This window comes from Cyprinodon variegatus, unplaced genomic scaffold (genome assembly GCF_000732505.1).
Source record: "Cyprinodon variegatus isolate N-32 unplaced genomic scaffold, C_variegatus-1.0 Scaffold166, whole genome shotgun sequence".
NCBI lineage: Eukaryota > Metazoa > Chordata > Actinopteri > Cyprinodontiformes > Cyprinodontidae > Cyprinodon > Cyprinodon variegatus.
The window spans coordinates 1,223,585-1,238,245 of NW_015150619.1; the positions used below are offsets into that span (position 1 = coordinate 1,223,585).

The following is a 14,661-nucleotide window of genomic DNA, read 5'->3' on the forward strand; positions in this document are numbered from 1 at the left end:
CGAGGAGTCGAGATAACCGAGATAAGAGTGACGTGTGAACGGTCGGCAAAACTGAGCTTGGCCTGGTTACCGATCCAAGCTCGGACCGGTCTGGGCCTGGATCGGTTTTTCAAGGGTAGTATAAATGGGGCTATAGAAAAAGTGGCACAAGACACAAAAGGCAAATATCGACAATTTAGCAAATGACCATGCTCAAATCACTAGCCTATATTAAAAGGTTTTACACCTTACTGCTGAAAGAAAATACATTTTATTGGGCAGGTTCTGCCTTTTCTGAAACAAAAATAAAACTCCCTGAAAACTAAAGAAAGCACCATCACCATCTTAGGGAAATGCTTCAGCCTTCATCATGGGCCAGAGTGCACACCATAGTGGGATGCTCGTAACTCTGTCCACTCTGCTCGTAAACTGTTGATGGAAATTAACATAATAATGCTTTTTATCCTCTAAAGACAAACAGTTAAATGTATGTAGTAAAAACAGAGTCATGTTTTTTAAATCTTGTACTTTGCTAGCTGATTTTAATGTTCCTTTTTGTCCCCTAAAAATGAAATTAACCTTAAAGGCACACGCAGACCTAAACAGTTGATACATGTGAGTTATTTCAAATGATTCCTCAGGCCAATTTACAGCCCTTGACACTATCAATGCTATGAGCAGGGCTCCTCCCTGGAAATACTGACTATGTAAGTTGGGAGAAGATGGACCGTCATTGACCAGGTCATGTAACCTGGAAAGACATATCGCTTTACGGCCACAGGCTCTTATATATATACTTTTTTTCCACCTGCACGACTACTGGCCATGACTGAGGAAAGGAGAAAGTTTAAACCTTCTGAGTTGGCTAAAAAGAGAAAATGTGAAAGGGATCATGTGCGAGGAAAACAAGAGTCGATCTTGGAAAGGAGTTTATTTGTTAGTGCAGGCTAAAAGAAGAAGCTAGATGCAAAACCAATTCTCTTTTCTCATCTTTATTATTATTAGATTGGTAAATAAACACTTTACTCCTAGTATACAGTCATCTATCTTTGTTATTTTTCTTGTACTAAACATTGAAAATAATATGGGCAGAGAAAGCTAGCAAGCTACAAACAAAATCTACAAGGGGCGCTAGACGTGACAGTTACAGCTCTTACACCCCTAGAGGTGAAAAATTACACAATGTGTCTTAAATCTTTATTTTAAGAAAAAACACAAGACCATTTTTTTGAGTAAGTTTGCACCCATCTTTCAAATGTACTGAAGATGGATGTAGGAACTGCGCCTACAATCTGTTTCTGGTTAGAGACGTCATACAGTATTGCAGGTGGTCAGCATGCTGGTGGAGATTCCTAGGCATCCAGTTCATAGTCATTCTTTATTAAAATATAAAGATAGCCTAGTCTCTGAAAGTGTCCTTTACTTTGTATGTGTTTTTAAGGCCAACACATTCTATAGTCAAGTGTCTTTTTACTTTGACCATGCAGGAAGCACACTTGCATGCACCGAGGTGGTCTTTTGAACTGTGCTTGCACTGTGTCTAGGCTGGCTGGGGTAATCCTGGCCTCCACTAAAGTAGCCGTGTGAGCGAACAGATTGTCAGTTGATCATGGCCAGCAGAGAGCCTTATCCCTTATTGGATCGGCCATGGAGGAGGCTTAGGAATTATCTGAGGCCTCACTTAATGTGAAGACGGATCACCACAAGGGAGCCACGGAGCCTGAAAACACGCTGGGCCTGAGGGGAGGGAGAGCAGCATGCTGTGTGTGCTTCAAAGATGTGTGTTTCTAGAGCTCGGTATTTCACAAAGGTGTGTTGGTGTATGCTTGCAGCAAGCCACGGCCCACTTAACCCCATCTTGACATATCTTGACCAATTCTCCACTGTGATATTTGTCTTATATCTGTGCCTTCCCTTTCTCTTCCTTTTATGTGACAATCCTTTCATTTCAATAACTTTTTGCTTGGGCTGGGTAATTATTGCAATCGCAAGTTGACAAAATGCAGTTTTTAAATCTCGGAGGAATATTAATTATATCACATTATGTTTAACCTGAGTGACCACTTTTTATTCAGGCCCTTTAGGTGGCAGAGTAATATGCTTACAGTGGGTTTGCCACCACACAGAAGGTAACAGAGAGTTGTAGTTGGCACATAAAGCCATGTATGCCATTAGAAGTAAACAATGTACCATGCAACAGTTACAGTAAAGTCCTGCCACAATGGACTCTCCATTAGCAAGCTTCTAAGTTCATGAAAGAAACACTCATTACCTCAAACACTCTGGAGTGAAACATCTACATGCAGAAGAAAATCAAAATAAAACTTTAATTGCAATTTTGGTTAAAATAAATCACAGTTTGGATTTTTGGCAAAATTGGTCAAACCTACTCTGCTGTTCTTCTTCTTTTTTATTTATTTATTTATTTATTAGTTTTTTTATTCACAATACATGAAAATAATATGGATGAACTCAGATCTCCAGAGCTTTAAAGTTTGGTCTTTCTCAACCTGCTGACATTTCTCCATAAATCATAAAAATTAATATAAAAGGCTTTTCTTTAGAAAATTATATATTTCTTAAATGTCTGCCTAATCTAATTTCTTATTTTTTTAATCTCACTGAAAACTGATCAATTTGACTTTTTTAATTTGCTGTAGCAACTTCAGTATCAAGGATTTTTGCAGCCTGCGTGGTGTCTCCTTAGATATGATGTGTCACCAGTCAAGGCTGATCATCTACCCTTTTTGTAACTGCATTTTTTCTACTTTTCCTTTTTGTTTTCCAGTTAATATTTCTTATCTGATTTTGTCTAACTTTCTCATTTTCTCAGTTAACATCTGCATTATCATTTTTTATCATTAAAAATATTATTTTGAACACACAGCTTTACAATCCTCGAGAATGTCCTCATCTTTAGAGAGAATAAAGAAGATACTTACTAGCCAACCTTAGTGCTAAAAACTATGATTGAAATAAATATTATCACAAAACAAGCCATTACATTCTAAATCAATACAGCTGTTATGAATTGACCATTCCGTTGCTTGATTATTTTGGTAAAAGAACAAATGGCTTGCAAAAATCCAATTTTTGACATCCTAGAGTTTTTTATTTTCTTTTTAACACTGAGAGAATTTTAAAAATCTTAGATTAATTTCGCTCTTCCTCTTTAGAGTTCCAACATCTAGCTATTTTTTAATGAAAGTTGTTGGGCTCTTTTTAATTAAGTCATGGTACAGAGAACAGAGTAACTGCCTAATCTCAAGCACTTCTAGCTTAGGTTGGCTTAGCTAGTGAGATACTGTTATAGTACCTATTTCTGTTCTCCTTCAGGCACCCAGAATAACCGTTTGGTTAATTCCTTACCTGCTTTTAGCTACTTGGCCTTTTAAAGGCTTTGGGATTTCCCAGAAAGATCAAGAAGATGTGTTTCAGGTGAAGTACAGTCAGGTTTCCATGTTATCTTTTTTTAGTGCTGACTCAAATGTGGATATGGAGAGGGAATAAACACTAAAGAGTGATAGATAATCTATCCCGTGCATCTGATTACTGAAAGTTAGTAAAGCTCAATTAGTGTCGTGTTTAATCAGAGTAGTACACTAGGCCAACCCCAGTTCATTGGGATCAGGAGGGTAACAAGAATAGCATATGTTTAGACTTTTTTGGCATAAGACACACAGATTCACCTGCCTCCCAGCAGAAAGTCTACCTGCTTGGATGTTATTAAATCTTCTAAGCTTAAATAAAAAAAGAAAAATGAGGTAGTGGTTTTCAGTAGTGCCTCCATCTCTGCTTCCCTAAATCTTGGTTCATTTGCAGACTTAGAGAGCCAACAATTACAAATGTAAGTCCAAACAGCCAATGAACTTACATTGAATAGTTAGATAAATTGCAGTAATGAAAAGGTTAACGTCCATCATCCTGCAACATCTCTTTGAAATAGTTGCTTTTTTACTACATGTATAGACTTCTATAGTCCTATATTACACATTTGCAAAGGAAACAAAATGCAGCAACATATCTTGTAACAGGCAGGAGAAGAATTGACCATGATATACTTGTTTCAAAATCGCTTCACTGGCTGTAAATATATTTCAGAACCCATTTTAAATTTTTATTAAATGGCTTTGCCCCTCCATAACTCTCTGAGCTAATATACTATTTCATGTTAACCTTATTTTACCCGGAAATGTGCAAGTATAAATAAACCATTAAATTTCCATACAAAAACCATTAAAACCCCTAGATCATTCACAAAACAAAACTTATTAAACAATCAAATAAAGAAAAAAAATCACTTAAATGTTTTGTTTTTCTGTCACTGTCTACACTGTGAATTTAAGTGCAAAATATATGTTAAACCTGTGATGATTTTTGTTTAAAACTAGTAAAAAAATCAGCCTTAACCTGAGCTGCAGATCATCCCAACACTATAATTCAAAGTTCAAGTCAATAAAATTCAATTCCCAACACATTTAATCTCAAAAGCACTTTACATATTCAATTTAATTAGATGCAACAGTCAGATTGGTTAAGTTATAAAGTTAGGGTTTAAACTAACATATACTTAAGAATGAGAGAATGAAGATGGGATGAAGTGGTTATGTCCTCCAGCTGCCTAAAGCCCTGAACACACCAAATCCTTTTTTGTGTCTGATCCAACAGAAAGTCGCTCCGCTTTTCTGTTGTGACGTTTAGCTCTCATTGAAAGTCAATGGGGATGATCATAACACTTGCATTGTTCCGACTGAGATAGACCCCAGGTCTAGTTTAGTTGTACTATACAGCAGTTCAGCTGCAATATTATGGGTCAGATAGGAAGAGAGATGCAGTTACAAAGTAAAACACATCTGCTTTGGGGTAAAATATGACATAAAATCTATCAACTGCAAGGGAAAACAGTCAGGTTTGGAGTTGCACAGAGGATACAGTATCTATCAGGCAAGACAGACTGGGGAATAAACTGTCAATGAAACAATATAAAAAAAAGAATACCCTCAAAAAAACACAACAAAACTTTGACCAATGGATTTAGTAAAATAGTGATCCTCACAAAAAGCAGGTATGTGAAGCTCATCACTTTCCCCTCCTTATAAAAAAAGAAAAACTTTAACAAACTGCACAGGTCTGTATCAGAGAATCATCTCCCATATAAACCGTCCCAACCCTGATTACTGATACTGATTATGAGGTGGAGCTTTGTTTTTTTGTTGCGCTTTTAAAAAAAACAACAAATATTTTATAATCTGTCCCAGTCAAATTTGGGATAGTGCACATATTGGGATCTGCTTAGAGCCTGTCTATATTCAACTACAGCGATAGCTCTTTATAATATGTGCTTTATAAAAAATGAAAAAAAAAAAAAAAAGCCTTGCCTTGTACAGTAAGTAGACAGGGTGTCTGCCTCATGTAGTAACAATGTTAGTGGGATCTACTGAAGAGTAGCCTGATAACTAAAGATCTGCCTCCCATTCTACTTTTAGAAACTCTATGAACAACTAGTAAGTCTGCAGATTGAGAGCTTAGACCTCTGTTAGGAACATAAGGAACAATCAGATCTCTGATATCACATGGAGCTTGGTTATTTAGGGCTTTATCATAATGTTGGGCCATAAACCATGATACTAATTTAGGACATTGAGGATGATTGATGATGGATTCACTGATTCTTACTCTGCAACAGCCTTTTCCCCACTTCCAGGTGTTTTTAAATTCCTTTTTGATTGCAGTTAGATTGAACTGGATGTCTTTTTCACCTACACTATAGCCTAGTATGGAGTTTAAGGAATATAGATTTTATTATTACATTGTTATTTCACAGATGACACAGACAATCAGACTGGGGAATCTTATTTTGCTGTTGGCTAGCAGCACATTTTGTGGCCAAGAGCTTTGGTGTCACTATAGCCCTCTTTTATTTTCAAATTTAGTTATTAGCATGATTTTTACAAGACTTTGACCATTTAAACACAATTTTAACAAAGTAAATTACATTTCCTAGGTCAAAACTTTTTGGGATAAAAATTACTGAGGTTTCATTTATAAAACATTGCGTTGGATCCATACTAAAAGTTATGTATGCCAAACACCTAAAAATGCAGCAAGATTAAAAACAAACAAAAAAACTGATATATGAAACCATGCCGATGCACAAAACTAAGCAATTTTACTTTATAGATCACAGCTGTGCCTCAAAGTTTGCATCCAGAGCTCCATCTCACACTCCCAATGTTTACATTTGATCACTGCTGTACTTTAAGAAATGGAAATGTCATGAGAGCTGTACAAAACGAAATTTCATTTTGCATACACTCTGTGTATACAAAATAACAATAAAGTTTGTCTAAGTCATTCCAATGCTCAGTGCAAAGCACCGCATGAATGTCATTGTATCTTTTAAATCAGCCAGCTGATCAATGTTATTCAGTCGTTACCATTGGCAACTGCAGACATGACGGTAAAAAGTGCAGTCTGGCCGAGGCAAAAATGGATGTGTTGCCAAATAAGGTAAAGAGTCAGATAAAAAGCTTTAGAAGTCACAGTAATTAAAATGAAATATTAATAAGACCAACAGGACTGATCACATTCACAAAGAAAATTTAGGCAATATTGCGTGTATCTGGTTGTGATGTCTCCCATTTCTGAATACATTTACAAAAATATTTTTTCCTCAAAAAAGGCTTTAGGCAGAAATGTTTTTCATTATGTTTAACACTCGTTGGGAAATTTGTCCCGGTCAGAGTCGACATTAACCACAGAGTAGTTAAGAGCTGTAATTAATTAAAAACAAAATGAAAGCCAGAGAAAGCAGTACACTCAATAAATACAATTTAACATGTGAAAAAATCTTATCATATTTAGAGGTTTCCTAATATTTCATTTATACAATTGTTTTTTGTGTGTGACAGGACAAGATACATCACACTGCTATTTCAGATCCTATAAAAATATTCTATGATTTAAAGTTTAATGTAAGTGAATTTAAATGTCAGTGAGAAATGGTTATGCAGCTTAGCTTCAGTTTCTCCCCCTGTCACCATCTGTGTTGCCAATTTTCCCGCATTGGAAAGAGTTGGTGTGAGGGAACACACATTTTAATTACAAGTTTATTTTTTATAGATCCCAACCTTTGCATGAAAATAAACAAGTTTCCAACTCTGTTTTGTGTTTATGCAAGCTTTATAAATGTAGCCATTGGTTTAGAAGAGGGATGTCAAACTGGTTCCAGGAAGGATGGCTTCAGGTTTTCTTTCCTACCAAGCAATAGCACACCAGACTCCAGTCATCTCATCAAGTAAGTCCAGTTAACATGATGACTTGATGAGTTGAATGGAGTCTGGCGTGCTATTACTTGGTTGGAAAGAAAACCTGCTGCAGCACGGCTCTTTGTGGAGCCAGTTTGACATCCCTGGTCTTTAATCTGGCTTGCAGATAAAACATTTTTGGAATTTTTTAGGGATGAGGTTATGTGGTGAACAAAGATGATTTGTCCACTCTTCCGTGCAATGACGTTGCACAGTTGTGAGTATTTGATGGATTACACGTTCTATACAAATGAACTTTTACAACATTTTAGGACAGGAATGTCACTGTGTAATACCTGGATACCTGCTTGATTTATCAGGATATTGCTTAATTGCCAAAGACCTCAAATGTTTTCTGAAATTTCAGTTCTTTGCTTTTTTTTTTTTTTAACAGTGTCCTGTCTTGTGATGTGACAATAAGAGTAATTGTCTTGATGCCAAAAATAGCCCCACAGATTTTACTTTCACAAGTGAAGCAGTACGGCTATCGTCATAGTGTTCTGCTTGTTTAATGCATATAAATAGCTTTATTATAATTATGCAGGAAGTTTTACAGATTATATGGACACTGCAATGTAAGTAGAACAGGAAATTTCAGTTCTTGATGCAATACGAAGCCAGCCTCTGATGCTGTTAGCCGACCAGATGGTCGAGTCTCTCCGTACCTTGAGAGGATTCTTAAATCCCAGCACATCCTTTTCAGCCTCTGTGATCAACCTGTGTTAGTGGGGAAACAACTCTTCAGCTGCATGCAGTAAATGTTGCCTATCAGCAGAGCTCTGCTCCTCAAAGAACCCCAAAAAAGTACATTTTAAAGTAGGCTTTTTCTTGATAAACTGATTGCATAGGGGAAGTTTTGAGGTGTACTTTCTTTCCTGAAAAAAATTAAAACTATGTATTGTGACAAATTAGAAATGGCAAATCCATTAAAGTTCTGCACTCATCCTTTACGTTTATCACTTCTGGTGGCACAATGCATTGCTGCATGCTTGATTAAATAAGCAGGACAAGAAAATATCTTGGGAGTCTGTCTACTTTAAGTTGCCTTGTATTATAGAAAAACGGTTCTACCTTAGTTGCATCTTTAATGCCTCTAAAAAAATTGTGTTGTAGCTGAAGAAATTTACTATGGATCTACTGTAATTTGGTTCTACTTCTAAAAGGACTTACATCGTATGCCAGTATTGGACACTACTCTGACTTTCTTCAGTCAGCATATTTCCTTCCTGTGTTTATCTTGCTTAATGTGGAGTTTTCACTACAAAACCCATTCATTTTTGCAATAACAGATGAAACACGGGTAGTTCCCAACTAATAACTATATTGACTAGATACTCACACACATACACAGAACTATTTCCCCTCCATCATCAGGTAATTGAAGGTGAGAAATAATTTCATTATCCTCAGAAGGAGTAATCTGGTCTCTGCTCCTGATCCCTTCATTTCCTACAGTGCTTCTTGACCTAGGCAGCTCTCTGTCTCACACACACACACACACACACACACACAAACACTCCCATCTGCATAAACCACATACTTATCCCGCCCTTATGCACACTGCACACACAGTTCTATCGCCCTCTGTGCTATTAATGTTATTGGAGATGCGGATTAACCACTGGGTTCACATATGCTTTACAAAGCTTTATTACTTTGAGTTGTCTTTTTCTCACCTTTGTGTGTGTGCACATTCTCTCAATTCCATCCACTCTAATATATACCATTTCTTTCTATATTTCCAAGGATTTTACATTGACTGCCATTCATTTTCTGGGCCTAACCCTGACGACCTCCCAGAAACACCATTTTTATTAAGTTAATATAAGGGTATGTTCAAATTCTAAGGCCTTTATTAAATCATCAATAATGTTTGGTTGCCTGAATCTTCAGCAGCATTAAAACCTATTAAATGCCTCTTAGAGACGGTTTAATGTTACATTACCACCCTCTGCTGTTCATCGGCCCTCCATGTTTAGGGGGACCCTGCATGTCAAGTGTCATGTGCCGACATGCAGGGGAGGAGCTGAACTGCCATTTCCCAGGCCAGAGATGTCTGCTCACTTGCAATTATGTTGCATGTGAGTACATAATCAGGAAAATTGGGTCAAAGTTCAAATCAGATGATGCTGAGGAGTTACAACAAACATACAAGCAAAGGTTATAATATAACTGAATATTTATGACGTCTTTAAATTTGTGAGCATCAGATAGCTTTAAAAAAAAACACACACACAATATGCTTCAATTTATGTGACCTTATGTTGATTAAATAAGGTCGCATAAATTTCGATAGATTAGAGACATTCATGTTTTTTTCTTTTCATTTTGTCCTTTAATGCTAAAAGAAAAAAAAAGGTTTTTTTTAAATCATTGCATGAGCCAGAAATCTTTCTAGGTTATCCTTAAAGACATCTACACCGTCCTTTGTTTTCAAAATATTTTTCTTACAGAATGGGTTAAATTAGATGATTTGTAAAAACCTGAAACTGCAGGAATTTCAGACTAATTTATGCTGTGTCACTTATGCAGTCTGCGTTAAAATAACTTAAACAATGTTTTAAAAACAGTGCAGTGGAAACCTCCAGAAAACCCCACCTAAGATGTGTTATATTCACCCACCGCTGTTAAAAAGCTCAGTTTTATAACATATGATGTTAACATTAATACCATCACTGAGCTATTTATAGCTTAAGGTGATTCCAAGCATTCATCATAGGGCCTATTTAAATATATCAGCCTGACTGTGCTGGACTCCTTAATTCCTGATTTGTAATGTTTATGTATAGTTTTTAAAGTGCCAAAAGCCCAAAGACATTCCACAGGGGAGAAACCTTTTTTGCTTTGAGAATATTAGAGAAGACCATGTGCAAACATTGATAATGTGTGGCATAGGTGCCAAACTCCATTTGTAGAGGGTCAGTGTCTTTCACTTTTTAGATTTTCCCCTTCCCTCGGAGAACTGAGCACAATAAGTACACATTTAAGGTAAAGTTTAGATTTTAGATCCGTTTGTGTTGGACCGGGGAAAATTCTGACAGTTGCAGAACACTGGTTTGCAAATGGAAGGTTTTACACCAGGAAAGTACAATTAGACACCATGTTGGAGACATTGCTGCATATTAGCAAGAATCTATAGTGTAATTACAGCAAACAAGACAAGGTGAGATGAGCTTTGCCCTTCAAGAATTATACAGCTGCTGAAATGAGTCAAGCAACACTTGACATTGTGAAGTTTTCCTTGCTGTGTGTCAAATAAGAAGATTTAAGAGGAAGAAATTTAAAATGTCAGCATGGTTCATGTCTGTTCAGTACAGCATGTGTGTTTGTCTGCTGTCACACCACACTGGAAAGAGTTTTTTTTTTTTTTTTTTCTAATGGGGAAAAGGAATATTTGGACATTTTATCAATAGGCATTATTAAATCCTGCTTGCTTGAGCTAATCTTGGCGGACCGGAGCGAGGGTAGCGGGAGAGTGAGCGAAAGAGTGAATGGCGAGAAGGAGAGAGCAGGGATGTCTGCCCCATGAGGTGATGAGAGACCGCCTGTAAGCCGCTTATTATATCGACTACCACCTTTTCTTTCTCCTCCACCAGCTCCTCTCAGTGGTTCCTTCAACTTATTCTATATCCTCTCAGTCTTTCTCCTGTTGTAAAACTTCGGCGTGTAAACACCACACAGACTTGTGGACGCACACACTTCACACACAGGCGGCGCCAAGGCGAACCTTCTTGTTCAAAGCCAGAAGCTGAAGTTTTATTCAAATGAATGTTTACTTCTTTCGCTGCCAAGATGTGCATATTTGTCTGTGGATGTGCATGTGTGTGCAATAAAAAGAGAGAGGAAATAGTTGGGAGTGAGTTTTGTGTGCGCGTGTGCATTACATGCACGGGAGAAGGAGAAGGGCTGACTGTAGGTGATAAGCCAGGCAGGCCTGCACACTGTGATTATCACACACCGGACGCCCTGTCTCACACACGCTCGCTCCTACACATATGCATACACAATGGCCAACGAGGGAGTGTGTTGCAGGGATTTAGGATAGACAGACGGAGAGACAGACGTGCAGACAGAGAAGCCTTGGATCACAGGCAAGGTGGAAGCCATGACAGAAGCAAATGAACACAGACTGGAGAACACAATGCCTCCCTTTATGTTCGATAGAACCACCATTGTGTTTATTTGGGTGTTATATCAATGCTGATGTGCTGTGATGTTGAGACACAGGGATATGAGCAGGGATATGACATCAGTTGGGCTTTTTCATTTACTGATTTCCTTTTTCACTCTCTTTGATCCAGGTGTGTGGCCGTCTGAGGAGGTGATGGCACATTACTGTCTGCAGAAACGCCACATTTTCAAGTGAGTTTGGACTACTCCAAATATCTTTGATACGTTTTGAGCCGTAGTGGCCAAAATATTATTAGGAGTAGGTGTGCACATATATCGGGGTATACCTACATTTTTAAAACTGATAATTTTTTTTAGTTTTAACACTTTAAAGACATTTAAATAATATGTAGGTGAAAATGGCAGGAGATGTATAAAGAAAAGAGAAACAAAGCGTTTACCCTCCCCCACCTGTTGCCAGTGGGGAAGGCCAGTGAGTTTGCTATAAGAAGGCCTTTACACTTTTCTCTTGATTAAAAAAACAAATATTTCGCTTTTTGGAGATATATACAGCAATAAATACAAACAGCATCTGCTGACTAAGAAAAGTAAACCATTTTATTGTGATTTGCAGGCTATTTATCTCAGAGCAAAAACAATCTATAAAAAATAAGTGATAATTTCTTACCTTTAATTTAAGTAGGTAAATATGATGATTTGCCAATGGAATGAGAATTTTTACTCTTAAAGTAGATAATACGATAATACGATACGATAATACGAACTTGAAATCTTATTTTAAATGTAGGTTATCTTGTTCCATTGGCAAAGTGTCTCACTTGCATTTTTGGAAATGTTGCCAAATGATGAGTAAACCTGCAGAAAAAAAGCCTAAAAAAGAGAAGTATTCGTGTTACTTTGTTCTTGATAATAACATCTTGAAAGACTGGAAGAGTAGGCAGGATTTTCTTCTACAGTAGGTAAACCTATGTGGTTCTAGTAGGTTCTATAATGTCTCTTACAATGTCTTTGCTTATTACATACAGCTTTGTGTTTCTTTTGCTTGGTCAACTGTAGTCACACTTTGCAAATAACCTACTAATGGATGGGTTATTTCCTCCATCCTATTGGAGAAAAGACATAAGTCAGCATTTTTGCTGCCTTAAATTGTTTTCCATCGGTAAATGTCAATCGTAGACCTGGACCTAACTTTCAACAACCAAATAGACTTTATTAATAAATTATTCTGATCCCAGCTTAAAATATCAGCAGTTTATCAGTTGATAAAAGACAACTAACCTACACCAGGAAAAAAAAATGGCTGTATGTTCCATCAGTCATTAATCCACTCTCTCTCTGTTTGTAAAAGAATATGCTTAATTATATTCTTAATGGTGTTTTGAACTCTGTCTTGTTTCTTGTCTGCAATCCAAACATATTTAGGTTTTCCAAGTTCGCTATGAATGATGTCAACCCTTAGTTTTCTGACTTTTGTGCATCATGTTTTTAAGCTAAGAACTAAACATGAGGTTTCTGTAAACTTCAGCCTTAGAACCAACAATATCTTGCTACTTAAAATCAGGACTAAAAACATTGGTTACTACAAAAGGTTAACACTTCTTGTTCAGATTAGCTTCTTTATGTTTTCTATTATGTTTAAATCCTTTTACTAATGTTTTGATATAGTTGGTGTTTAAAATATGTCTTATCTTTTTTCTTTTAATCTAGAATCAGTTTGAATTTCCCTTTATTCAAAAGAGGCCAAGCAAATACTGATGCTTCTGTCTTACTCAGCTGTTATTGAAAGTATTTTTACATTTTGGCCTCTAAGAAGTATGGTGTCCACAGCCAGCTGTCTGTTGTGGACCATTTTGCTGAGTCTGAAAATAATATACATGGCCAGAGTGATGAGGAAGGCAGGAAAGATTGTAGCAGAAAATAAAGCTCTTAGTCTGAGCTGCTCCCTACGGGGTGAAAGTCCTGCCTTCCTCTATTCTCCAGAAAAAGGAAAAAATTTCCCTTCACACTACAAACTGTTAAAATGTTAAACTGAACAGAATCATGATAAAATTACTGGAAAACTACAGCTGGTTTTGTCTTTGCATGTCTGTATGTGTTTTTGTGTCCACGCTGCTGTCTTTTTATGTAAATGCCTGCTGACAAGGCTGCTTATGAATTTCCCTATGGGAACAAATAAAGCCATCTTATTCCTGTCGCCTTTAGCAGAAGTACAAATTGTGTCTTTCCTGTTTTGAATAAAACAAATGAAATTATGTTTATATTTTTCCTTAAATGCCAGGAACCATCATATCTTATCATACTGGGAGAATCCTCATACACGCTCATGCCTACCCAAGGGATTTTCGCTCTATAAGATTTTCCATATATTTTTAGAATAGGCGTTTATTTCTTGTAAACATTTACCACTTTGACACCAGAACCTCTTGCTCTTTTCCCAGTCTTGTTGTCTGCTAAGCTTCAGGCTGCCCCGTGGCACACGGCTGAAAAGCGTCCAGGCACTTTTGATTTCCACTCAAGGTGGAACGTCACCCTTTGATTTCCTGTTTTAACATTCAAGAGGCGGGAGGCGAGGAGGAGAGGGTTATTGATCAGAGCAGCGTAGTGAAGGTCAGCGGGAAGGGGAGGGAGGCGAAGAGGGGGATGAAAGAGGACAGGGGCAGAGATGGAGGGGCTGGAGAGATGAAAGGAGGAAGAGGATGAGGAGAGGGGTTGAATGAGCATACAAGCTGCAGGACTCTGTGTGTGTGTTGCTACTCAGATATCCTGCTGATTGAGCTTGTGCTTCTCAGTGTTCAGCATTCAGCTTTCAAGTTGATGGTTGAATTGATATTTCTCACCCTGCTGTGTTTACTGTTTGTGTATCTGCGTGTGCTGGTAGGGTAGTATGCTGGGGAGTCTCCGTATCTGTGCAGATCTACTGTACAGCACGTGTGTATGTTAGTACTAAACTACGTTTTTTTTGCCACAGTAAAGTGAATCTCGACTCTCCTTTTCCTTCTCTTTGTCTCCCAGGGGTGCAGTGTGCGAGTTAGGAGGAGGGATGACTTGTCTTGGTGGCCTAATGGTAAGTGAGACATGCGCACAAAAGAGGCCTTCTGTGAGGGCTTTTCTAATAAAACTAATCAGGAACAATCAATATCCACACACTATGAGCCCCCAGTATCCTTATCTGTTCAGACTCAGTCATTTACTTCCTCGGTGCTGGAATGCGTTTTTAGATTTACCAACCTTCAGCAAAATTTGT

At 37.5% G+C, this 14,661-nt stretch overlaps 1 protein-coding gene across 2 annotated transcripts in view; it reads left to right on the plus strand.

Annotated features, from left to right (window-relative positions):
* The window catches only part of camkmt (calmodulin-lysine N-methyltransferase), a 155,874-nt gene that overhangs the window by 99,927 nt on the left and 41,286 nt on the right, over positions 1–14,661 (plus strand). For both annotated transcript variants that reach the window (XM_015378213.1, XM_015378215.1), the window contains exons 4-5: positions 11,588–11,648; positions 14,430–14,481. In XM_015378213.1, the coding sequence (XP_015233699.1) occupies positions 11,588–11,648; positions 14,430–14,481 (113 nt within the window). The remainder of the gene's footprint in view (positions 1–11,587; positions 11,649–14,429; positions 14,482–14,661) is intronic.